The 27,902-nt window shown below is 39.6% G+C and overlaps 1 protein-coding gene across 1 annotated transcript in view; it reads right to left on the bottom strand.

Annotated features, from left to right (window-relative positions):
• The window catches only part of tex264a (testis expressed 264, ER-phagy receptor a), a 125,017-nt gene extending 97,548 nt beyond the window's left edge, over window positions 1-27,469 (bottom strand). Inside the window, exon 1 of the mRNA XM_041783997.1 lies at window positions 26,949-27,469. Within this exon, the coding sequence (XP_041639931.1) occupies window positions 26,949-27,206 (258 nt within the window). The 5' untranslated portion in view covers window positions 27,207-27,469. The remainder of the gene's footprint in view (window positions 1-26,948) is intronic.
• Between the last annotated feature and the right edge of the window lie 433 nt (window positions 27,470-27,902).

Raw genomic sequence — 27,902 nt, 5'->3', positions numbered from 1 at the left:
AATACAGCAACATCTCTTGAAAGAACACTTGAAAGATTAAACATGGACACACAATTATTAATAAAAAAGTGCAGTCAGGAAGGATAACCTTGGAGGATGTATCCGGTGTGTCCTTTGTGCAGTTAATGCTGTAGCAGCACAAAACTGCACAAGCAGGGAACAAAAATAAAGGCTGTTTGATATAAACTTAAGGAGACATTGTGACCTCACATAGTCTCTAGCGTCACTGCACAGAGGGCTGCCAGCTGTGGTCAACATTGCAAAGCCAGGTTATATACACTATACTGCCAAAAGTATTCACTTACCCATCCAAATTGAAATCAACAGCAACTCAGCCACGAAGTGGTAGGCCACGTAAAATGACAGAGCAGGCTCAGCAGATGCTAAGTAGTGCACAGAGGTTGCCAACTTTCTGCAGAGTCAACCCACAGACCTCCAAACTTCATGTGGCTCTCAGATTAGCTAAAGAACAGTGCGTAGAGAGCTTCATGGAATGGGTTTCCATGGCCAGGCAGTTATATCCAAACCATACATCACCAAGTGCAATGCAAAGTGTCGGATGCAGTGGTGTAAAGCACGCCGCCACTGGACTCTAGAGCAGTGGAGACGCGTTCTCTGGAGTGACGAATCAAATTTTTCCATCTGGCAATCTCATGGATGAGTTTGGGTTTGGCAGTTGCCAGGAGAATAGTACTTGTCTGACTTCACTGTACCAAATGTAAAGTGGGAACAGTTTGGGGATGGCCCCTTCCTGTTCCAACATGACTGTGCACCAGTGCACAAAGCAAGGTCCATAAAGACATGGATGAGAGAGAGTTTGGTGTGGCTGAACTTGACTGGCCTGCACAGAGTCCTGACCTCAACCCGATAGAACACCTTTGGGATGAATTAGAGCGGAAACTGAGAGCCAGGCCTTCTCGTTCAACATCAGTGTGTAACCTCACAAATGTGCTTCTGGAAGAATGGTCAAAAATTTCCATGAATACACTGCTAACCCTTGTGGAAAGCCTTCCCAGAAGAGTTGAAGTGGTTATAGCTGCAAAGGGTGGACCAACATATTAAACCCTATGGATTAATAATGGGATGTCACTTAAGTTCATGTGCGAGTCAAGGCAGGTGAGCCAATACTTCTGGCAATATAGTGTAGGTGGCGGCCCATATACTGTGCTCATTTTATTATACAAGTCATCAAAAAAGCATAACAAATTATACTGAAGAACTTGAATGTAAAACAAGAGTTCCAAGCATGATTTAATTACTTCATTACCTGACATATTCTTCTAATGTTTGAAAAATTATTTTAATAATCATCACAGAATAAAAAATAAAGGTATAAGGCCCAGTTTGAAATGGACAGAAGATGTTTTTGCCCTAGTGAAAGGGCAAGTGCTCACTACTAATTATGCCCCTATGTGCAACTGATAAGTTACATAACTAACTACATGGATTTCAGTTGCACTTCAACCCAGGGACAATGCAGATGCTACCTACCCTACTACATGGCCCTTCACAGGTTCCCCAATCCAACTAAGTAGACCAGACATGAAACATGAAGACTTCCTTTATCTTACCTAACCTACCACATGACCATCACAGCCCAATCATCACCACCTTGAACAGAGCTGCTCTCCATGCATGCAAGCCCCAGGTAGAGACAATACTGATACTGCCAGCCCTCGCCATGGTCTCTGATCGCCCCCACAAACATAAACAACTACTCCTGGTGCCAGCATTACACATGAAGAAGAACTGAGTATAAGAGAAAAAAGAGGAAAGGAAAGTCTGAGGAGAGCTTAGAAAGAGGACCACAGAATTATATACATTTGTTTTTTTCAGAGCAGCACAGAGGGAATATTCTTGCCTAATGACACTTAAGGAGAATGGAAACAAGCTGGTTTGAGTCTCCTTTACTACAAAGTGTCTCCACCACCATAACATCTCTTAAAGTGCCCACATGTCTGCATGCAGATGAGAGAGACACAGTCTCATAATCAGCTCATAAATTGTCAGTCAGAAATATCTGACAGTGATTCTCCCACTCACATTTGTCTGCAGACAGCTTGCAGTCTGTGTAGAGCTTTAAAAGGAGAGTGAGATTCGCCTTTCGGCATGTTTCATGTCAGTTTATTTAATATTACATACTGAGGGTATACTTTTCCTCTCTGTCAACAGCTTTTTAGATCTTATATTTTAGGATGCCAAGGTACATTTTTCAAGTGATTTTCTTATGCCATTTTCCCTGCTAATACGCTGGTGCCTTGGCTTTAGTAACAGTTGATACTGAATCACTGCTTTGCTTGTAACTATCAGTCCTCCCTCTCTCTACTTAATCCAAACGCAGATCGCCCACCTCTGTGTTCACTCTCTCTCTCCCTACTGTGGAAACAGAGAGGAAGAGAAAATTTTGTTCAATAAATTTGATATTTTTATCACATTAAATAATGAGAAATACTTTTTAAAGCACGTGGTATCGAGGAAAGTAGCCTATCGAGGAATAAAATTTAGACATTAGGTATCAACACAACACAAGAGTTTGCCCTGCTTTGAGCTAAACCAAATTGATGGAACTTTGCAGATTTATCGTTAAATGTGTGCTTTGGTTAGCAGACAGATTGAGCTGTCAATTTCACAGATTCACCAACCAGCTGCATCTAATGGCTCCAAATGGCATCACCAGCGCAGTATGATAGCCCTTGTTGCAGGACACTTTGGCTTCAATTTGCATGATGAAGGAGATGGAAATTCTTCATCCATATTTATATATAGTAAATGGATGAGCTGCACATTTGAAATGCACCATTACAGGCTTAAATGAAAAGGATAAGCACTATATTAATTTTTTAAAATATAATTACATACATTTGGTTTGTAATAAGATAAAGTATATCTTAATTGGTCCCCCATTGGGGGAAATTTACAACTGTTTAACAGTAGTGGGCAATGTAATCAGTTGTATATAGCAAAAGTCAAGGGGAACATACGCCTACCATACTTAAATACAAGATAATAGACAAAAGCAATAATTACAACAGTATTGTAAACATATGTACATGTGTACACCTCCTCAGGTGTCAGATTCTAAGAAAAAACACACACAGTGTATATGGTGTTGATGTGAAAGAGGTACAACCTTTGAAACTAGCATTACTTATCTGAAAATAAAAAAGAGTTAAAGAGCAAGGTAGAATTGCACACTTTGGAAAGGTGGTGGTAGCATCTTTGGGACTGTGGGAGTATAAACAATTATTCATACATATAAGAATATACAGATAGATACAATTTTTAAAAATATGTAATGTAAAATAAGTGCCTGCATAAATATTCACCCCCTTCAAGTCAGTATTTCGTGGATGCACCTTTGGCTGCAATCACGGCACTGAGTCTGTGCGGATAGGTCTCAATCAGGCTTGCACATCTGGACACTAAAATTGTACTCCATTCTTCTTTGCAAAACTGTTCAAACTCTGTCAGGCTGCAAGGGGATCGGGCATGAACAGCCCTTTTCAAACCCTGAACTCTGGGATGTTCAGTGCCTTTGAGTTTTTGTATCCATCCCCTGAATTATACTTTTTAATAATCAGTTATCTTAGTTGCTTGGAGTATTCTTTTGTCCTCATGGAGTAATGGTAGCCAGGACTACTAATCCACCACCGACTGGACCTTCCAGAGACAGGTGTCTTTATACTACAATTACTTGAGACATATTCACTGCACTCAAGTGATCCCTGTTTCACTAATTGTAAGACTACTAGCAACAATTGGCTGGGTCTCTGTTGAATTAGGTCAGTTACTTACATTTATGCATTATTTAAATTACATATTTTTGTTTAATTGGTATTGCTTTACAGAAATCTGTTTTAAACTTCACATTAAAGAAGTTTAAAGACATTTTTGGTCTAAAAAGCTAAATTATATTGACCATGATTGATTTATAAAATGAATTAAAGGGTACAACGTCCAAGGCTGTGAATATATTTTATAGGCAGTGTAGGTGTGAGAGGAGTTGTTAGTCGTCAGCTTGGCTAACATCCTCCTCTCACCCAACTCCCCCACAGAGTCTAGGGGACAGTCCAGGACAGAACTAGTCCTCCTGACCACTTTGTTTAGTTCCCTTCTGTCCCTCAGAAAGTGGAGGAGGAAGAAATCAACACAAAAGCCCTGCTGTGGTCAGCTTTGCTGCTGGTCTGTGCTCTGTGTCAGAGGCAGTCTGTGAAAGGCTGGCACTGAGGGGCCACAGATGGAAGCCAGCAACACTCATGCTCATGTCCCTAGCATCTTTGCATAATTAGCACATCTGAATGCCACAATCTTCTCTCTTTTTTCCATTCCATTTCTCACATAAGGGGATATTTTTGACAGCATTGTGCTGCTACTACACTGCACCTCTCCTCACCGTCCCACTTTGTTCACACAGCAGCTTTCGTGCCATAATTCAGCGTTTGTTGGCTGCCAGCAGGACTCCCAGGCTGAGATAAATCTATTTGATCACCCCACCTCTAACCCTCAGTGCCTTCTAATGTCTGCATCATGTGGGTAATAATAGTGACTGACAGTTCCTGTTTGACATGAGCAGATAATCTTTACTGTCACCTGACTGAGACCCTTGTCGCTGAGTTTAATGGTGAGTCAGAGAGCAGACATCAGCCGCTTTAGACAGGGAATCATTTATTTAAGGCAGCACGAGATACACAACATCTATTTATGGTGTAGCAATGAGTCAACACAAGGCAGTCACAATGGCTGGGTAAGCAATGTCAGAGTAAATGATCACAGCAATGGCACAGAGACATCATATACATTTAATATTTTTAGTCTGTGATCCACCAGGTCAGGCCCAGGGGCCAATTATTTGGCCCCATGGACCATGGTCATAATTTTACATTCAATTAATTTTCCTATAATTTTGATTTCCTTCCTAAACTACACTCTTTTTATGAGTGCTTTTTCTGCAATACCTTAAAATAGGATTTATGAATTCTGAATAACTATACTACAGCTTCTGCTTATCATAATTATAAAACAATGGTAATCAAAGCAACAATTACATCTAGTATTATCTTTATTTATTTGAGGAACTCACAAATGCTTTAGCCCTTGGCTTGATAATCTTGACACAAATTGGCCATAAGGATAAAGTAATCAGGGAAGCATGATCTAAGTAAAATAAGTAAAAAAAAAAAAGAAAAGAAAGAAAGAAAAAGTCAGTGGAGGTCAGCAGGCCTGCCCACAGAGATAGCTGTGTCCCTAAACAGCAAAGTCAGTGAGAGAGGTCTTGCTGCAGACTGTATATTTCTGACAGCGACTCGCACAGACTGTTCATCTGAGATCCTATATATCTCAGAACAGAAGTGCCCTTATTTGTTGGTACAACATATTTACCATTTAAGATTTTTTTTTAAATTTCAGCTTTATTCAGACAGTCTGGCAGTTACATTCATGAAATAACCACACTTCAAACATTACAGACAAGGAAACATTTCATAAATAAAACAGAATCTGGGATAAAATTATGCAATGATCTGTTTTAAAAGTAGTTACATGAATGGTGGCTTGTTTTGGTTATGTTAGCTTTAGCTAAAGCTAATTAACATTACTACATATACCAATGTAGCTAAGTTAGCTTCAGCAACATCAGCTTACGTAAATGCTTTTTGAGCTAAGCTTAAGCTATGTTTGCACCATAGCTCCGTTATCTATAGCCAAATTAGCATTAGCAACGTGAGCTTTAGCAAACGTAGCTTAAACTAACGTTACTACGCAGGTAACATAGCTAAAGTAGCTGCTCTGTGAGATTAGCTTTAGCTTGATAGCTATGTACCTCACAGAACTAGCAGCCCTATGTAAACTACACTTACTGCATTGAAATGTTTTCATGGAGGTTCTTGGAGCCACAGTGAGCATATGACATCACTTTCTGTTATCCTGCTGCGACTACTTTGCTATTGCAAAGCTCCTGTCTGAATCGTTTGGGCCCGGTTAGAAAGTGACAGGACCAATCATTGTCGAGGGGCAGTGCTTTCGGGCGCAGCGGTGTCCTGACGTAAACAAGCAGCAACAAGACGCCGGTGCAGATATGGTGGAAGACATTAGCGTGGATGCTGCTAAAGTGCCAGTTTTATCAGAACTTGACGACATTTCTTCATTAATAGAAGAACAAAGAACAGCATTAGGTTGTTTTCTTCTCAAAAACGACAAAAGTCATGTACTGGTATGTCTACAGTTGCCATGGTTCACGTTATACCGTTTTCTATAGGGGTGCAGCTTGGTAGCAGCTACGTCACGTGTTTTGTTGATCTGATTGGCCCATAAAGATATGACAGATAGAACGTCCATCCAATCACCCTCCGAGTTTTTTTTCAAAGGCTCCGCCCTTTCTCAAACGCTGTCTATGAGTGGTTTACCGGATGGATGTGTGAAACAAATCCATCTGGCATGTCAGGTTACCATGCTGATAGAGCTTGGGCTAAATTGTTTATTTTCCTTCCTTTTCGGATCTTGCAATTTTACTTTTGCCACATCGAGTACATTTTGCACATTATTATAAATGCACATCGGTTCCCAATATCAGTTGTCTGTCTCACAAACTGTTAATAAATGGTATCAGTATCAGCCCTGAAAAACAATGTGGGTCGACTGGGATAGCTACCAGTTTGCAATACTGCTAAACCCCACCACCACCTAACCATCACAAACTCATGCCAAAGCAGTTCAGGAGCAGAGGGAAACCATCTTTCTGGCCAGGAAAATATTTGAAAATGCTTTTATTTTTGCTCTTGTTTTAATAACAAATGTCACCCATTTTTAATTAAACTGCTGCTGTAGGGGTGCAGATGACCTCGGGGTTAGGTCACACCCCATGTATATGAGTGGCCCTGGTTCAGGTCTGGCCTGCAGCTCCTTTCCTGCATGTCTCTCCCCCACTCTCTTATCCCTTTTTCCTACTTTGTCCACTGCCCTCCTCTCTGAAAAAAAGCATAAAATGCCCAAAAATATAGCTTTAAAAAAATGGCGCCATAGCAACACACAAGCTAATAGCGCCACCAGCAGCCATTGTATATAACAGCTTACAGTACAACTAAACCCCACCATACCGCCTTGTTCTCCTCAAATGATGCTGATTGGTCTGGTCTGTTCTCAGATCTGGCACAGTGATTTCAGACTGGAGCTTTGAAGAATGGATCTGCCAGATGATAGACATGGAATCTGGCCAGTCCATCTGTTTTTCAGGGTCACCTTGAGCTTGTTAACAATGTAATTGTAATCTACCCATTCTCATCTTGTATTTACGTAAAGGCGTTTGTCTGCATCGCCCTCTTTCCCACATGAAAGCCTCACACTTACGGAGAAGTCAACAAGCTCTCTGTACAGAGCTGCTCCTTGTCAACACTGGTGGTCTTTGATAAGACGCAACAATAACCATTCATACACAGAGAGGATAACAACTGTCCTCCCACGGTCTCGCTTCAGTATCTTACCATTTCGCTATCTCTCAGGCTCTCCACGCTGATTGACTGGAGTGTGCACAACAAGGCAGTAGTTCACTAATGATATCATTCAGGGCTCGCGCTATCATTCACATCCCACACAGGGGCTAAAAAACAAACAGCCATCCCGACTGCATCTCATCTCTGCTTCCCTCCAGATAACAAACCCCAGAGACTGCAGCCAATTAGGAAAGAGAAGAGCACCACTCCATGTGCTTGGCTTGTCTCATCTTCTCCACCAAAGTTGTTTTGTTTGAGTCTTAAAACCTAACACCACAAAAGGTAGAAATTCTCAGAGGCTGGACTCCGTGGGCAACTGCTCTCTAAAAGTCAACTGCTGCCAGCGCTGCTGTTTTTAAAGACAGCGTGCTACTCCATCTCTCCCAGATAGCTGAGGAAAGCCCACTGTGGCTTCTCATTGGCGAGGTGAGAGGCACAGAGTTGGTTAATGGGGAAAACTGTGGAGCTTTTACTTCTGTAGCTGAAGAAAGACACATTACTGTTCCATACCAAGCTGCAGAAAATAATCAAGTCAGCAGTGACTTGTAAACTCCTCAGAATGTACACTGAAGCCATCCACAAAATTTACATTGTTTAATTTCATCTGAATAAGCCTCTCCTGATTTCATGTGAAGCCAACACTCACTTTGACATTTTTGTAATCTCAGCAAGCTCATTATATTGGAAAGAAAAACTCATATATAGCCAAGTTTGGTGGTGCTCAATACCCATGGGACCCTAAGATGGTTTCCCCTGTAAAATGGTGCCATTCCCATCTCTACCTGAATCCCCTTATCCAAGTCTCAGAGGACCTGTTGGGGGAGAAAGTAATTTCAGAAGCAATTCTTTGCTTGAGGCTGTAAGGGCCATTTTTGATGGATGGGGACTCTCCAACAATAAAACGCTACGGCTGACAGAGGTAATTCTTTATTAGCAGACACATAATGAGGATTTACTCTTTTCATCTTTCCTCCTCTTGGCCCCCGCATCTCTTCCCTCCTGGTTAAACTTATCACCACTCAGGATGCATCACTCTGAACTGTGGCCACATTTACAATTGGTCCTTTCTGAAGTGTTAGTATAAAGGGGACAGGGACCAACAAGGCAAGTGGCCAATACTCTGCCCTATACTGTGAATTAAAGACAGGATCACGAGTGAATGTTCATAGGCTCATTAAAACAAAACTACACAATGACTGATGGACAAGAATAAAGTAAGCTAGAATAGCAGACTGGGGCCAATTAACAATAAAAGAAGAAGACATCTCTTACTTTACAAGACCTACATAGACCATAAAAGGAACACGGCAGCACTAATGTGAAAAAGTGACTTTCTGAAACCATTTTTCTTTCAATATACTTATGCCAAGACCTTAGTATCAGTCAAAAGAGAGTGCTGATCTTATGAAAAAATATCTGTATTATTATTGCTTGCTAGCTCTGGCTTACAATGCACAATCTGCCAGCACTGGACTATTGTTTTTTATCACCATAATCAAATTTACTCCTACATTACTGGTACTGGTATGGGAAACACTGGTAATAATACTGCTGGCACTGGTATTGTTCTAGTAACACTGGTTTTGGCACTGGGAACACTGATACTGGTATGAGTGTTGGTGGTTATTAGCGACACACGTAGTGATATCTGTAAGACTGTCGTAACACTTGTACTGGTATCTGTGGCACTGGTACTGCTATCAGAATGACCCGTTTAGCTATTGTGACACTGGTATTGTTATCAGTGTCAGTGGTATTGGTATCAGTGTAGTTGGGCTAAATTTTGGTGCCACTAGTACTAATATCAGTGTCAATGGCACTTAAAATCCTATCTGTAACATTGGTACTGTCATTAGTGACACTGGTATTAGCATCAGTTTTACAAGTTATGGCATCGTATTCCTGTTATGATATCAGTAACTTTGGTATTGATATCTGTAACACTGGTATTGGAATTAGTAAAACGGGTACTGGTATCAGAACCACTGGTATCTGAATCATTTATTTTTTATTTATTTAGTATTTATTTGACATGGATATACAGTAACACTGATGCTGTGGTATTTAATCATACCCAGGTCCCAGATTCACTGTTTTAAGTGCTTATAGCAAAGTGCTAATAAGTGACATTGGTATAGGTACTGGTATTCCTAGTTTTGGTATTGTTAACACTGGTATGGTATTAACGGCACTGGTATTAATGTTGGTGTCAGTAGTATTAGTGCCAATGCCACTGGCAATGATATTGATAACACTGGTATCAATACTAATTACACGGATACTGTGCTCAATGGCAATAGTATTGGTATAAGTATTTACAGTTTTGGTATCAGTTACACTGGTACTGATATCTGAAACAGCTCTTATATAATCAGTAACATTGGTATATACAGTGCTTAACAAATTTATTAGACCACCTGTCATATTTGTCTCAAAGACCATCCAGCATCATGAAGTGCTTTAATGCGGATTCTTTCATTTTCAGTGAGCTCTCCACGTTTTACCATTTTGAACAGGAAAATTCACCCAAATTTGAGCCGGCTCACTGGGCTTCTCTGAGAAGTCAGAAATGAATCAAGCATAACATTCAACCACTAAAACTCATTTTTCTCTTCAGGAGTGCAAGTAAATAACTATAATTTGACATATTAATCAAGAAATATTAATGTGCTTTACTATTTTTTCAGTTTTTTTGTAAATCAGTAAATTTGAAAATTCATGGATAACAATAATAATTATATTTTAGCATTAAAAATTGCATTTGGGCTAAAGAGCTTCTACATATTGGTGTATTAACCATCGCAGAAACATAAAAAATGATTTTGGCAATTACCAATGCTGTTAATTTAGGGCAGCTGTGGCATAAACCTTACTTTGGTTCGGGTTAGGGTGGTCTAATAAATTTGTTAAGCACTGTATAACAGTAACACTGGTACTGGTATTAGTACCACAAGAGTTGATACTATTAACACTGGTATTGGTATCACTAGCACTGGTTTTGATATTAGTATCATCTGTATCTGTAACACCATAGGTATAAGTAACACTGATATTGATATACACTGGTATTGAAACTAGTTACGACAGTACTGATTTTAGTAACACTGGTATTGGTATCGGTTACACTGATTTTGAAACTAGTTACAGCGGTGTTGATATTAGTAACACTGGTACTCATTTTAGTAACACTGGCACTGGTATCAGTAACACTAGTTTTGATACTGGTAACACTGATGTTGGTATCAAAAATGCTGTCACTGGATCAGGTGACAGTGGTATTGATAACAGTGGCAAAGGCATTGGAATCAGCAACATGTGGTGAGATTGGGCATTGTTACAGTAATACGGTATCTTAGGGTATTCAGAAATAGCCATTGTGTTGTTTTAATTGCCGTTAGGAAAAAGTAAGTCTTGCAATTTGCCATTTAAAGTAAATGCCTTAAGAGTGTGTGTCTATTTGCAGTATCAACAGCACTGCATTGGAAAATGTTATAAAAGTGATTAAATAACGCCTGCTAATCATGTGGGGCTGATTTGTCAACTAAATGAATTGTTAAAAATGGCACACTATTTAGATAAAATGGTAGGAGATGCTGTGCTTTCTAAAAATTGCACCCAGCAGGAGAAGGTAAAGCGAAAAAAGGATTGGGCCAAGAATTGAACCCTGGGGGACTCCACAGTGGAGCGGAGCAGCGGACAGTACAGGATCTCCCTGACAGGTAAGACCTAAACCAATCTAATGCGGTCCCCCTGACACCCACAGAGTCTTCAAGGCGGTTTAAAAGAGTTGCATGGGTCGAAAGCAGCAGTCAGGTCTAAAAGCACTAAAATGGCAGAACTACCAGAATCGGTCATTAAAAACAGGTCATTAAAAACCTTTAAAATTGCAGACTCAGTGCTATGCAGGGCCTTATAGCCTGAATGGAAACTTTCTAAAATACCATGTGCATCTAAAAAGGGCTGTAATTGACTAAGAATGCTTTTTTTACCAATAGTTTAGCCAAAAAAGGAAGCTTTGAGATTGGCTGAAAATTAGAAACATTGGAAGAGTCCAGACCTGGTTTCTTAAGGAGAGGTTCAATCACAGCTTGTTAGCAAAAAGAGGGGACAATTCTGGAGACAAGACTGCTATTCACAGTTTGACAGACACTTGAGCCAATTGTAGCCCACACCTCCTTAAACAACCTTGGAGGGACAGGGTCTGTAGGGCTAGATGAGGGTTTTAGTTGATTAACAATTTTTGAGCGAGATGGCACTGACACTGGCTCAAACTTAGAAAAAACAGCCGAGCAAGGCATGTTTGTAAACAACCCTGATCATTTCCAGGATCCATGTAATTGAGCCTAAGGGTGTGGGATAGGTGTTAGAGTTGTATAGAGTTGATAACAGATGCATTTTCAAATTCTGGATGAAACAAGAGTGGAGGTGGGCACTATAGAGCATGCCATGCACCTTGGCAAGTGCTTGTTGTGAACTGCTTTATTGTTATTTTTAATAACATGATGGTGATACTGTATATTGTGGGAAAACTTAAAGAAGGTTTCACAGCAATAAAACTTGAAAACCCCCACTCCTAGTGACTTTGATTTCAGGGCAAGTCTAGCAGAAAACAAGAAGTTAAAATAAATGAATACACACATTTTTTTAGAAGATATTTTAAAGGTTGTCCTGTAATTTGGTCATCAGAAACGTCAAAGTGCAATTTATTTAAAATAATTCTGTTGAAAGATATAACGCCTGAGGGCAAACATCACATTTGTCCTTCATGCATTTGTTGGCTCACAGGCTTTACCATTATGCCAGAATGTAGAGGAGACTGTGATTTAACAAGAGTCCTTCACTGCACAGAAGTCAGTAAATCTGCAAATTTGAAGCCTCTATGGACCTCCACAGTCAAATCAACATCTGCACTGAAGTATGACAAGCAGCAAATGTAGCATGCTTAAAGAAAGAGCACACCAAGTTTGTGAAGAGCATGCAACAGCCAGAAAAAAATCACAACTCATACACAGTCCAGTTACGTTGGATCAACGTTAACGCACAAACAACAGCTTTTGCTAGAGTGCTGTCTTTCCCTGTTCAGTGGTTCACACAAATCATTTTCTCTCTATATCAGGAACACGGAGACAGATGGTGTTTAGGGCACTTCCACAAACGAGCAAAGGAGCTGACACAGAGGGAGAAGGAGAACAGAAGACTACAGGAAATGCTATCTCTCAACAAGAGCCGTCTTTTGCCTCAGTGTGTCAGAGTGATAACCTGTCTCGGCTGATTGGAAGCCATTGGCCCCCCTGCAGGCAGACGAGGCAGCAGAGACAAAGTCACCAGGAGGGAAATTGAAACTAATAGGGCTGCACAGTGCTGGGACCACAGGTATGCTGAGATTGGCTGCTTGTGGCTGAATTAATGGAGCTGCATTTGCACTGAAGAGAGTAGGCTTACCAAGACAGATATAGTTTAAGATAACTGATTGAAAAAGTAAAAAGTGAGATGTTCCCAAGCAGTAATCTCCAGGGCTGAGAAATGAAACCAATAAGGAGGAGCTAAAACTATAGTTCCTTTAGTGGCCACTTGAGGCTGGCTACAAAAGTGAGTTCATCTCCAATTAGGTCTCATAATGTGGTTGGAGAACAAGCAAAAATAAGCTACAATAATCTTGTTTGATTTTTTTTTTTTTTTTTTTTTTTTTTGAGGACATGCATGTTAATGCATTGTTCAACAATGTTTTTGGTCATTAATGCTAATCTCTTTCATCATGGCATTTATATGAGGAATGTTTTTTATGCAGCATGGATCTTAAACTTGCATTGATGTAATTTATATAAGTTTCAACCTTTAAAAAGGCAGTTGAAAGTTTATCCAACAGTAAAATAACTTAAAATTGCGAGGACTGAATCTACCCCACTACCACTGACCACCCACATCACCTGCTTTCATCACTCTGTACTCTAAATGTGGCAATTAGCTGCATTTCTTCTGCGAGAAAAGTTAACAGCACTAGTCACACACCAGCCATCGCTAATAAGAGGCTAGTTAGCCTGTCTATGTACTGTTTGAGACAATGGCTGAGGCTGAGAGATGGAGGAGGACAGTGACGGATGAAGCCAAGAAGAGAAAAAGAGAAAGAGAGAGAAGCTAAACAAAAGGCATAAACCCTACAACAGAGAGTACATCGAAATGGATAACTGTGTAATATTTGGCTGGGCTGCTTTCAGTGTTAGTGTTGTCTCATGTTCAGCAGCTGTATCTGGTGCACACAGTCATCTGATCTAATTTATGCCTCAGGTTTGCATACAAATAAATGAATAAAATAAAATTACGCTAAAAAGTTGTCTCTGTTTTCAATCTTAAAATTAGCTTTTAAAGTTTGAAACTTTACAAAGCTATCTCAGCTGGCAAAGACTAAAATATTCTCTTAAATGTGGCCATTTAGTTATGGACTATAGATATCACAGCAAAATCTGACAAGACAAACTCCACATGCAAACAGTTTGAAAACCACGAGCTGTAGATGTTAGCAGTCTTATTTATGCAAAATTGGGTAATATTGCTGTTCTGTCTCAGTTGGTTCTTTGGTTTCTAACAATGTCTTTGCTAGTTTTACCACCCTCTGCATGGTAGATGAGTGGGTAGCACTATTGCCTCACAGCAAGAAGGTTCTTGGATGGAATCTCCATCAGACAAAGCCTTTTGTGTAGAGTTAATTCTCCCAGTGCTTGTGTTGGGTGCAGCTTCCTCCTAGCCCAAAGCCATGCTCCAAAGACATGTTAGGTTAATTTAGTGGTTCCCAAAGTGGTACCACATAAAAACAATGCATGCTGATTTTCCTGCAAAGCATTGACATTTTTGTCAAGAGACCTGCAGGACAGGAAATTAGTACGGCTACTTAATCTTCATCTGGTGTCCATCTATCCATTTTCTTCTGCTTCCAGGGCCACGTCGCGGTGGCAGCAGGCCAAGCAAGTCAACCCAGACATCTCTCTCCCAAGCGACATTTTCCAGCTCTTCCTGGGGGACGCCAAGGCATTCCCAGGCCAGATGAGATGTATAATCCCTCCTGCGAGTCCTTGGTCAGGGTTTCCTCCCAGTTGGACATGCCTGGCAGACCTCCACTTGGAGGTGACCAGGAGGCATCCTGATCAGATGCCCGAACCACCTCAACTGACTACTTCCAAGGCAAAGGAGCAGCGGCCCCACTCTGAGCTCCTTCTGGATGTCCAAGCTCCTCACCCTATCTCTAAGGCTGAACCCAGACAACTTCCAGAAGAATCTCATTTCAACCACTTGAACCTGTGATCTTATTCTTCCAGCAGCAGATCTTTGTGAACATGACTACTAAAACAGAGACAAGAAATATGAAAAGTCATAACTTACTTTTGTTTTTACCTGTAAAAAAAGATGATTTATGGAGAGAGCCAAACCCCCCACATGCAATAATCTACCTGCGTGAGACAGAGTTCTCTTTGTGGCCAGTGACATCTCTTTACAGGAGATATGTATGGTGATGGGTGGGGGGGTTGAAAATATATCCATCTGCCAGAGGGAGGCCCAGCAGAAAAGTTTGGGAGCCACTGGATTGTCCCTAAATTGCCCATAGGTATGGATGTACCCCATCTTCTACTCCAGTGACAGCTGGGATTGGCTCCACCCCCACAAAGGCCCCATAAAAGACAAAAGGTATGATAAGGGATTGATGACCAATCAGCTGTGTTTGTGTCATTGCTGCCCCGTTTGGATTTTTCATTTTCATGGATAGCTGAGTGAAATTCAACTAATATTTCAAAAATATTGTTGCTATTGTTTGGCACATAAAAGCAGAAATTTTCAACCATCATACCCAGCTTCTTTCAGAAGAAAACCAACATGGCAGGACTCAAGGATTCAAAAAGACATACAGTAAACCAATGGATGACGTCACATTTGCTACATCCATTATTTATACAGACTTTGTTCATTTGACTGACATAAAATACCAGGCCACTCAAGTATGACATTGAAAATAAAATTAGGATTTTTTTTCTGCATTACAGTTCAGAACATCAATATGTCCTCACTCCTCAGGCAGCCAGTTTAGATGATGAGTCCACTGCAGTGATGAGGCACGGGCCCCAATGGCTCCTTGAGTCAGGAGCCAGTGGATATCTTTTTCCTTCTTTTTTTTGTGCATCTCTCCTTCACCAAATGCATCTCTGTGCCTTTAGGCAGCACTCAGACTGTGCTGGTAATTACACATGGCATCCTGGGAGTTCTGGCATGTATAATTACTGGCAAGGATAAGCAGCCTGCTGGAGGCAGGACACAGTTTTCCTTCACCACAGTTGTTTGGCTGGTTCACCACTCCTTGGTCAGCTGGACACTGCATGGCACTCGTCCAGCCAGATGCCAAAGAGCAGAGATAATCTCCTCTAATAGGAGATATTAATGGATTCCTCCCTCCTTTGCATGGGCTTCCTTACTCTCCTACCAATGTTCCAACTTCTCCCTCTCTGGAAGCTGATCTGATAAATATTCTGCTATGTAATCCAATATCCTGCGCATCATAACACAGGGTGAACAGCCAATGCATGTCAACGGATTGATGGCGCGGAAGATTTAAAGGCATTCTCCACCATCTTGTCTCACTGACTAATGGTAGCATGTCAGCTTTAATGTTTTCCTTCAACATAGTTGGGGAGAACGGATCTTGATTGCATGCTAAAAATACACTCACACTACAGTTGTGTGTTTGAGGATGAAAAAGCCCGTTTAATAGATTCTGTCTGGATTGCTGCCTTCTTATTTCGTCTCCTCTTGCCGTAGAGATGTCCATAAACATAAATGGTGAGGGATGTACTATGGGGAGCTGGCATGTCCACAATCTTGCATAATATTGACTTGAAGACCTGTGGGACCAGACTTCAGAGTATCAGCGTATTTATTTCTCATTTTATATCCACCTTTAAAAGCAGCAACTCCTCGCCAGAAGCCCCCCTTTCATGTTGATGCCGTCGACAGACAGACAAGCGGCAGTAAAATGCTAATAAATTTGACTGGGAGCGCGGCGATGCTCTGCGCTCTGATCTGAAATTCCGATTGATGAATTGGAGCACTGCGAGGCTCTCAAGGTGAGTCAGACTCCTACCAATTTAAAGCCCCCCTTTTTTTCAAGGCAGTATCACACCTCTGCTCATCTCTCACTGCCACTCCCCTATGAGTCTACACATGACATTTCATTTTCTCCTGCTTGTTATGGAGAGCCACAAGTGGGGCTTTTGCTTCAAGAGCCAAAACAAAGTGGGGAATACAGCAGATGAGAGGATGAACCAAACAGCAGCTCTGGTTTAGCTGGGATACAGACACGTCTTGTTATCAGGGATGCTGCGTTTGTTTGGTACATCTACAGAGCATGGACAAGCTTTGATCAGAAAGCGTAAAACAAATGGTCCATCCATCCATTCTGTACGATGAAATGACATTTATCTTTGAGTTACTCTGGCAGATTTTCTTCAAAACACCCACACACACTTGTCTCTGAGCATCCACTGCTGCCCGCTCTTATTAATGAATTTTCCTCTGGAGATTCCTCACAGACAGGCAGCCCGCCGGTAGATTTTTAACTCAGCAACACAACAAAGGCTCTGCAAACCAAGAATTCAATGATTACATCTGTGCTATATCCAGTCTGGGATTCTGTTCAATACTTGTGTCAAAGCCTCGTTTACAGCACAGCCTGAGGCGACTCTTCTCTGAATTGTTTACTGAGTTTTAAGTGTAACCTCCGATGCAGCAGGTCACTCTCTAGTCATCTGGCCTCTGTGAGCCAGACGGCTGAACTCTTCAATCCCTCAGGCATTTGTGTTGATAAATCACTGAAATAAGAAGCTATGCAAATACAGAAATGCTGGAATAAAAACAAAAAGAAAGCATCAAGGAAAGAAACTTGATTTAATGCTAATTGTTGTTGGCTCTGGTGACTTCACCGGGTAAGGTGAGGATGTCAGACCAATGAAATCAATCAGACTGCATGAGAATGTAAACATACAGCAGAGCCAGACATCATAACAAAGACCTGCATTGATTTAAAGCTTTAAATGCTGGCTTTCATTGCAGCCATTAAACAGGGATTACATAAGTTATATAGAAGTGAATCCAAATGACTACACTTTTTTTTTAAACAGCTGCTTTAAAACCAGTAGTAAAACCACTAGAATAGTGTCACTGTGACCAAAAACCATTCAAGCCATCGGGCAAGATTGAATACTATTTTACTTTAATATGAAAAAAATCACTTTGACTAAATTTATGATAAGAGGATGAGTCACTCTGCTTCTGAAATGATAAGAAATAAAGTATGAAGATAAGTGTGTTTTTTCAGGGTACCCACCACCCACCTGCTGCTCAATTTTAATGCTAACACTGCCATCTAGTGGTAACAGTGTTTATTAACACAAGGCAGATTTATATGTACAGTAGGGTGTGCTGAAGATATTCAGATTGTTTTGTACAATTTGATATTTTTGGATTTATCTTTGGATTTATTTGTTGTTTTTTTAAGTAAAATACTTCAGCATTAAGTTTGATATCACCTGATCAGAAATATCAGAATGGTAATTAATACAGCCTTTCTAGCATGGAGTGTCTTCTGGTGTCACTGGTGCCTACAAAATACTTCAAATTCAACCAAGAATTTCAAAAATTACAATAATTATGCACGTTATTAACTTTACCCATATTAAAAGACTAAATTGTCTTTTCCTGAAATTATATCACGACTAGGTCAGCACAAGAATTGTGTTTTTCTTTAATTTTCTGTTCTGCAGTTTGGCCAAAATACACCAAAGTGTATATTTTTAATGTCTATGCACCCATTCTATGAAAATATAGGCATTTTAATTGTTTTAAGAAAGTGATTTAAAGCATTGGTTCTCAACTAGTCTAGTCACCTCCTAGGTGAAAAGAGTAAACAGCTATTGTACTCTGGTAAAGGCACAGTTACTCTGGTTAAAATTTACTAAAGTAAAAGTACTGGTTTATAAATCTACTTAAGTAAAGTAAAAAGTATTCAACCCTAAATTTACTTTAAGTACTTGGTAGCAACTGAGGAGTTGAACAGCAAAATATGATCTTTTCTTGTTAGCAAGAACAAGAGAATAGATCTCCAACCAGATTGTTCAGATAAAGTCACAGAGCAAAACTAATTTACAGAGTTGATAAAACTCATACAGAGTTCAATTGATACTTCCTAAGTGTCTATGCTGGTCCACAGTACACATAGTTAAACCACACCCTTGAAATTGTTAAATATTATTCAGCAGGAAAGAGCTGCAGTAACCTTTGAACATTGAGGCAAGGTGGGTCTCCTCAGAGTCGGCCTCACAGCAAGGCTATGCATACTGATGATAGATACTAGGGGTGAGTATTGGCAAGAACCTCACGATTCGATACGCATCACGATACTTGGGTCACAATACGATAGTATCAAGATATATCAGGATATCATGATATTGTGATATATTGCGATATTCTACACAGTTAACCAAGAAAAATATAGAGATGATGTATATGTAAATCAAAATACGTTGATGGTGTTCCTGCTATATTTCACGGCAGCAAGACAGAGCTTGCAAACAGCATTTCCTTTCTCTAACTCGCTGTTTGTGCTCCCTGTTTTAACTTTGAAGCCAAAATGCTTCCAAACGTCTGCTTTGAATTGTGCAGGTGTTGTTATTTTGTCAGCCATGTTTCCTCCTTTCACCCATGCACTCTGACTGCTTCAACAGGAAATGCCGCAGCAACATACAATAGAGTAGCTCTTCAGCATCATCTACCGCAGTGGAGGTGCAGAAGTCATATTTTACTAACCACTCGGCTAAAATATTTTTATATTTTTTAATATTTTAAAAATGTACAAAAAAATCGATATTAGGAGTTGAAGTATCGATATTGTATCGGATGCCAAAGTATCGCGATATATTGCTGTATCAATATTTTTCACAGCTCTAATAAATACGCATGCATCTCTTAGGAACACCTACAGTCACCGACAGAAACTCTAATTCAGTGGATAACTTCACTCATGGTATAAATGTGTCTCACATCAAAAACAGCAACTAGCCGCCAGAAACATGACCAGATGAATCCCAGCTGTCATTAGCTGATTTGGGATTTGATATGGAATCATTCTGTATTTAGTACGGTACTCAAGTAAAAGTGCAGGTATTCTGATTAAATCTTACTTCAGTAGAAGTACAAGTACTGATTTCAAAATGTACTCAGGCACTAGGGGTGGGAATCACTAGTGGCCCCACGATATGAAATTATCACGTACTTTGGTCACGATTCAAATGTATTGCGATTTTAAACATTTTGCAACACAGTCAATATTGCAAAACATTCGATTGCAATATATTGCGAAACTATTCAATTACAGTAATTTGAGTAGATGTAATTAATTACTTTCCACCTCAGAGCCTCTTAAATCAGTGGTTCTAAATGTGGGATAAGGGAGCCCCATGGGGTTTGTGGGACACTGAGAGGGGGTTGCCAGGGGCCTTCCAAAAAACTTAGGTTTTAGTATTTTTTACATTACTTTGATTGCAGCATAAATCTCATCGAATGAACATGTTTTTATACATAAAATAAAATTATACATAAAATTATACATAAAATAAAAACATGTTCATTCGATGAGATTTATGCTGCAATCAAAGTAATGTAAAAAATACTAAAACCTGAGTCTGCACACAACTATTCTTTAATGTACACGGCTGCGCTAAACTATGCCTCAACCACCGTGGGGGTATGGGTGGGGCAACTCTAATTCCTTTATGTTGGGAGAACCCCTGTCCTTTAAATGACAAATCACAACCCAAATTTTCAAAACATTTCAACAGTGCGTAATATGCTGCAGTTCTGATTCTGATTTCTGATTACTTTTTCTTCTTAACAGGCAAGAGTCCGTGTAGGTTCTTATTCATGGTTATCCAAATCTTCATCAAGGGGGACTTGATTTAGGTTCTCTCAATCAAGTCCAGTTGCCCCCTTGACAAAGATTTGGATAACTGGCAAGAGCAAAACCCAACAGCATAGCAACAATAAACTGATGATGAAAATAAGATAAAACACTAACAACTGAGCTCTAACTCCAATAAACATTAGCGTTGTTCTCATGGAAAAAGTGTCTCAAAGAATATTCTTTTTTTGTGGTTTATGAATATTTCCCTTCTAAATAAAAGTAAGAGGCAGCTGCATAGTGGTGTCCTGAGACAACCACGACAAACAGTATGAAATAAAACAAAGAAACTTTTGAACTAGCTTGATTTGGAGTTCGAAACTAAAACACCAGTCCTCTGAACACGCTTAAAAATGTATGGAAATAGATTTTGAGTTTCTATAGCCATATACCGATATCATGCCAATAATATTATGCATCAGTTGTATGGAATACATGTCAATAGACAGTATATTAACCACAGGAGATGAAAATCTGCTAAACCCCTTTAAAAGAGAGACTTGAACATCACATAATTCCCCCAAATTTTCCAATGTTTCTCTTGAAAATTCCTGTGATATTACTGGAGAAGATTGCTGATAGTTTCTGGAAAAGTCCTGAAAGCCCATTTTGATATTTTCTTAGATTAACTGGAAAGTTCAAGAGAAGATTTATAAATGGGGAAATGCCCAATAACTCCCCAAGAATTCTAGGAAAAATACCGACCCTTTCCTCAAAAATCATTGATAAATTCCACTACAAGTTTGAGTCAAAAAAAAAGATGAATAATTCAAAATGAAAACTCTGTAAAGCATTTTTATATCCTTTCTGCCATTAAAAACAGAAACAAAAGAACAAAAGAACTTCAAAGACTGACAGTTCTGACCCACTGACTACAACTTAGTTACCCACTTTGGGGTCTCGACCCACCAGTTAAGAACCACTGTCTTAAAGGACCTGACTCTGTAATAACTCCTGAAAACCAGGACAAGGAGAAATAACTTATGTCATGTCTTCATGTGGAGTCTGAAACCAATCGATTGTCTTCATCCTGCATGTACAATAACATTTAGAATGTGATGTATAAATAAATGGCTGTGCTAGAATGACTGTGGATACTGTAGTATCGTAAGTACCGTTACTCTAGTTAAAATGTACTGGAGTAAATGTAAAAGTACTGGTGTATAAATCTATTCAAGTAAAAGTAAAAAGTATTTAACTTAAAGTGTATTTAAGTACCGAGTACTGAGTAGCTACTGAGGAGTTGTATGGTTTTCTTCCTATTGGCGAGACAAACAAGAGAATAGATCTCCAAACAGGTTGTTCAGGTAGTCACACCTCTACAATACAGCAAAAAACACAGCAAAATTGACAGTGTTGATTAAACTCGTACAGAGTAAGATTTAACACTTTGAAAATCTCTTTATTAGTCCACACTACATGTAGTTAAGCAACATTTTAAACATGACAGAATGTAGAAACTCTTGAAAATCTGTGGTATGGTTGGCCTCCTCTGCAAGATCAAAGCAGAGAGTCAACCTCATAATTACGCAATACAGACTGATGAAGACTACACACTTTGCATCCTTGAGTATCAATTTTTTTTCATATTACTTGCTAATATGAACTTAAGTCTATGATAATGGAAAAATAAAATCAATTATTTGGACAACTGTTTGTCCAGTGAGGTTGGCAGAGGTATTGGTCATAGAGCAGGAGAAAGTTAGTGAACAAAAATTGCAGCACCAGGAAAAGGACATTAGGAATGCAAGCAGGGCATGAATGAGATGGACATGACACATGAGGTTTGCTAGAAGTGCTACATGAAAATAAAACACTGTGGAAATATGACAAATGAGGGCAAGACTAATGTGAAATCAGCTTAACAGTTGAAAAAACTGTATATATACAGTGCTTAAGAGATTTATTAGACCACCACCCAAAATAAGGTTTATGCCACAGCTGCCCTAAATTAACAGCATTGGTAATTACCAAAATCATTTTTTACGTTTCTGCAATGGTTAATACACCAATATATAGAAGCTCTTTAACCGAAATGATATTGTTAATGCTAAAATATAATTATTATTGTTACCCATGAATTTTCAAATTTACTGATTTACAAAAAAACTGAAAAAATAGTAAAGTACATTAATATTTCTTGATTAATATGTCAAATTATAGTTATTTACTTGCATTCCTGAAGAGAAAAATGAGTTTTAGTGGTTGAATGTTATGCTTGATTCATTTCTGACTTTTCAGAGAAGCCCTGTGAGCCGGCTCAAATTTGGGTATAAAAAGCGGAATTCAGTTTGAAATTCCTCATTCCTGTTCAAAAATGGTAAATCATGGAGAGCTCACTGAAAATGAAAGAGTCCGCATTAAAGCACTTCATGATGCTGGATGGTCTTTGAGACAAATAGGGAAAGACATAAAGTGTTCAAGTGGTCAAGTATGCTTTGGAGTCAATTGCCGAGACTGGTACTTACAAAATGGGTCAAGGAAGAGGCAGGAAACCAAAGTTCACTGAAGCAGATGTCAGACACCTCAAGATTTGAAATACTAGAGACAGAAGGAAGACCACTGCTGATCTTCAGGCAGAGATGAATGCTTCTAGATCAGAGTCTGAGAAAGTCTCCAGAATGACCATAAGCAGACGACTGACGGAACAAGGCTTAAAGGGAAGAATAGCTGCTAAGAAGCCATTATTGAGGCCTGCAAACATCCAGAAATGCCTCAGATTTGCCAGGGAGCACAAACACTGGACTGTTGATGACTGGAAGAAGGTACTCTGGACGGACGAGTCCAAGTTTGAACTGTTCAGTCAGCATCGTCGTGTTTATGTCCACAGAAAAGCTGGAGAACGTTTTGATGCCAGATGCAATGCACCCACAATGAAACACGGTCGAGATTCCATTATGGTATGGGGTTCCATTTGTGGATACGGTGTGGGCAAATTAGTGAAAATCCATGGTATCATGAACAAGAACGTCTACCACAACATCTCAGTGCATCATGGAATCCCTTCTGGACTGAATCTGATTGGTCGTGGGTTCATATACCAACAAGACAATGACCCCAAGCATACTTCAAAGCTGTGCAGAAACTATTTGACCAAGAAAAAGGAATCTAGAACTGATGGACTGGCCAAGTCAAAGTCCGGATTTGAATCCTATTGAACAAATTTGGGATTCAGTAGATTCAAAGATTGATGGCACAAAAGTTTCATTTAAAGCAAGTCTGTGGAAACAGCTAGAAACTATTTGGAACTCAATAACAAAAGAGACTGTGGAAAAGTACATAAAAAGAATGCCAGCAAGAATGCAAGCTGTTATCAAGGCCAAAGGAGGCCATACAAAATGTTAAGTTTTTTGGTTATTATGTGTGAAAAAGGACTATTTAGTTGTTTCCGTTCGTTATTTGCCAAATAAATAACAAAAACATTTTTAGTTTTAAACATTTTTTGAAAGATTTCTTACATTTTTTGAAAGATTTGTTAAGCACTGTATATATATATATATATATATATATATATATATATATATATATATATATATATATATATATATGCAATACTCACTGTATTGCAAAATGTTAAAAATCGCAATACTATCAAATCGTGACCCAAGTATCGTGATAATATCATATCGTTGGGCCATTAGTGATTCCCACCCCTACTGAACACTCTGCTCAAGGGCATGATGGGAAACTCTGTCCACACATCCCCCCAGATTTGAAAAAAATGCAGTAGGCAGAGTTTTGATTAGTTGACTCTTTACGGAGTGGAACTAAGACTGGTGGGTCAACACTGTCAAATAACTCCAACACTGAAGACCATTTCAGTCAGAACAGAGTGAAAATTACACTCTGAAAGGTTTAACCCTGAGATATCAGCACTCCAGTTTTTGCTGTTTTCGGATGCAATGTGGAATCATTCTCCTGCTATGTGCTACTGAGCAGAGTTGGAGACAGTACAAGAGTATTGCACTCAAGTAAAAGTACATTTATTCTTGTTGAAAACTATGGAAGTACAAGTAAAAGTACTGATTTTAGAATGTACTCAAAAAGTGCAAGCACCTAAAAAAACTACTCAGTTACAGTAACTCTGAATAAATGTAGTAAGTTACTTTCCACCCCCTGGACATAGACATACATAGAATCAAATCAGTACAATAATAAAAATACAAGTTTGTAAATATAAAGCATTTCTCACAAAATGTGACTTTTTCTGCCTCCAGAACTGGCTATTTCACTGCTTTTTACCTGGTTGGTAAGAATCAAAGACTCCAGGCTTTCATAGAACAGTAAGAAGACTTAGCTGCTGTTTATAATGGATGCAGTTGCCACATTACGTATTTAGGTCAAGTCCAAGCACAGCAGGTTACAAAGTCCACTGTAAGTTTAGTAAAGGAGTAAGGAGAAGTGGCCTACTTAACTCTCTGTAGTGTGCCCTCATTTATTCTTGAACAAATGCGATACATGTTAAGTATAAATATCAAGCATAAGATCCAGCTAGGCTTAATCTCAGCTGTATGGCATCTGTCATGCTTTTATTAAACAATGTTTGTGGGGGTTGCTACTGAACATTCAGGGTCAAAAAGCAGCATATTCTCTCCACATAAAGCCAACAGAGTTCAGTTATTTTCAAAACCCCTCTACATTAATTCAGTATTTCACAAAGACGTCCTACAGGGCTCTTTAATTCTGAATCGGTCAACCAGAAGAGAGGCCAAGCGCAGATTAGGCTTTAACAGCTTGTGCAATTAAATGGTAGAGTTAATGACAATAATTTTACAAGATGTTTATTTATGTAAATATTAATTCTTCTTCCTCAAATGACCCCAAAGGTCCATACATCCTCAGATTATGCTGAAAAAAGACAAAACTCCCAGGACAGATTCATCAGATCCACGCAAAAATCTCCTCTGTACATCCTATAATTGCTCCCTATAATCCAAACCCTCCACAAACTCTGACACCAGCAGAAAAAGCTCCTTGACAGGCCTCTTGCCACAACTTTCCGTTGGTATGACTCACAGTTTGGGTTCCCATAAAAAGCATTTACTTTAAAATAGGACAGTGAGCCATAGAGAAACTGGAGATGTAAGCAGAAAGACTAACGCATGTAGTACCGCAAATGTGTCACATTCTTAGTCCCATAATGAATAACTCAATTATAATTTAGCTCAGCAGTAATGCACAGCAACACGGGACACTTGAACAAGAAAACAAAGAGCTCACCTTGCTTTCTAAAACCAGAGATTATGTTCCTTATCAGCTACACTGACCAGGTTACAGTGATCTTTTAGCTGGTGTGCCAAATGCCTTTATTAAGCCATTCTATTTGTCAGATGGGTCAAAGCATCCATCCAAGTGTTTATGCATAAAAAGTAAACAGATTATTTTGTTGTTAAGTAATGGAATAATCCTTAAGCATCTCTTCAGCCTGTGGGAAACTGCATCAAACTTCACACCGTGTGAGTGTATGTGTGCACACTTCTCAGATCAGCTGGGCACACAGTAAACATTCTCTTCTAACAAGCAGCTGTTGTGCAGACATTTCTTGTTGACTGAAAACACAACTCGTGATGATCCGCAGGACGCAAATAAAAGTCTGGGACAACCACAGATCTCAGCTGAGAAATAAACCAATAGTAGTTGGAGATTAGGATGACAAAGAGAGATTCATCACTCTTCTGGGATTGTGAGTTTTACTTCATAAACAGTTTGACTAGACTTAGAAGAGGACAGTTTCACATGTCCATCAGCTGTTTGCACAGACGTGAGGAGGCTGCGTTTGCCCTTCTAGGTCACCGTCTTTGAGTTGGTGGCAGACATTGCACAAGCACTCTGGAAGAGCACATGAGAGGGGAAAAATATCAACAGTGCAACGTGGCATTGAACAGCTCACTGGTTTCATCACTCAGGCTCAGTTCCCTCAAAAGGCTGCTTGTACAGTTAACCCCTTGAGACATACACACTGAATTAAGACAAACTACCTCTACTAATCGTGTACAGTAACCTTCCATGTGATACACCCATGGCCTTTAAAAAGGATTTAAGGACACATCGTTTCATATAAGAAACTCCATGTAGTAGAAAAACAACTTTTAGAACTTTTGAGAGCTTTTAGGAATTATGATCTGGACATTTTAGTAACGTTTTCAGCAAAGATGCATACATATGCTGGCTTCAGCCTCTAAAATGTAATAATTTGCTGATTTCTTCACTCTAGACTGCAGTGGTAGATTGTGAGGAATTGTGGACAATCATCTCATTACTTCTTACATGGTGTCAATTTACGTTCATAAAACATCAATTAACCCCTATGGGACCTTTAGGCTGTGCAGGTAAGACAAAGCCCATCTGACAAACTGTTACATCTTAGGGGAATAAGTACTTTGGTTTCTGTGGTTACGTCATGAGGTCGTGTGCGCTGATTGAGTGCAGTGTAAAGCAGTCGGGATTGGCAGGTGCTGGTCCTGGGGTCTCACCTGCTTGGGGTCATCATAGAAGACACCGATGGCGCTCAGCTTTGGCCCGATGCTGCACGTCTCTGTGTAGGCTGAACCGCAGTCCTTGTATGATCCCTCTTTGAATTTATAAGCAATGGTAACATTGGTGATAGGAGGTGGCCCAGTCTTTATGATCACGTCGGATAGGAGTCCCGAGTACAGCAGGAAACCCCCCACTGTCACAACCAAACACAAAAGAAGCACGACTATCAAGAGCACCAGAAATAAGTCAGACATGGTTAAACAAAGCAGTAGGTAACGTTACAGCTGCAGGCAATGCAATTTGCAGATATGTGTGGAGCCTGAACGTCCTCCTCCGGGTCACACAGACCGACACTGTGGTCCAGCAAATTCAATCGAGAGCAGGAAGAGACGCTTCCAAAAAATCAGTAAATTATATTTCTACAGTGGCAAAAACCTGACACGAAAGAGGAAACAGTCTTTCAAGTTGAAAGGAAAAACAGCTTGTTTATGGTATTTCCCCAAACAGAGGAACATGCTTCCTGGATAAACCATTGCCGCGAACCGAGGAGAGACACATTCATACATTTTCTAAACAGCTAGTGTTTAGAATTACTCTTACACCTCCAAAACATTATATACATAAATAATGAACGAATAATGACAACAACCTATTCTCTTGATAAATGCTAAACCCATATTAATGACCGTTAAAACCTCATGTGTAGCAGCAGACACCCCTATTTTCGATTCTAATGGTTCAACCCAACGGGCTGTGACGAGAAATGATTCAGTTTGAGAACAAAAAACCCCTAGATTTTGTCTTTATAGTGAAACCTTTTGTTCTTTTGCTCATTTCTATGCGGTGTAAATATCATCCTCGATTTATCCGAGAAATATCAGCGCTGTCATGCAGTTTTAGTGCGGTTTTAATAGACGATTTTTACATCTGATTCCTCAGCCAGCATTGCA

Source organism: Cheilinus undulatus, linkage group 3 (genome assembly GCF_018320785.1).
Source record: "Cheilinus undulatus linkage group 3, ASM1832078v1, whole genome shotgun sequence".
NCBI classification, from domain to species: Eukaryota; Metazoa; Chordata; class Actinopteri; order Labriformes; family Labridae; genus Cheilinus; species Cheilinus undulatus.
Note: the sequence above shows the minus strand (reverse complement) of the source record. Positions and strands in the feature narration are given on the sequence as shown.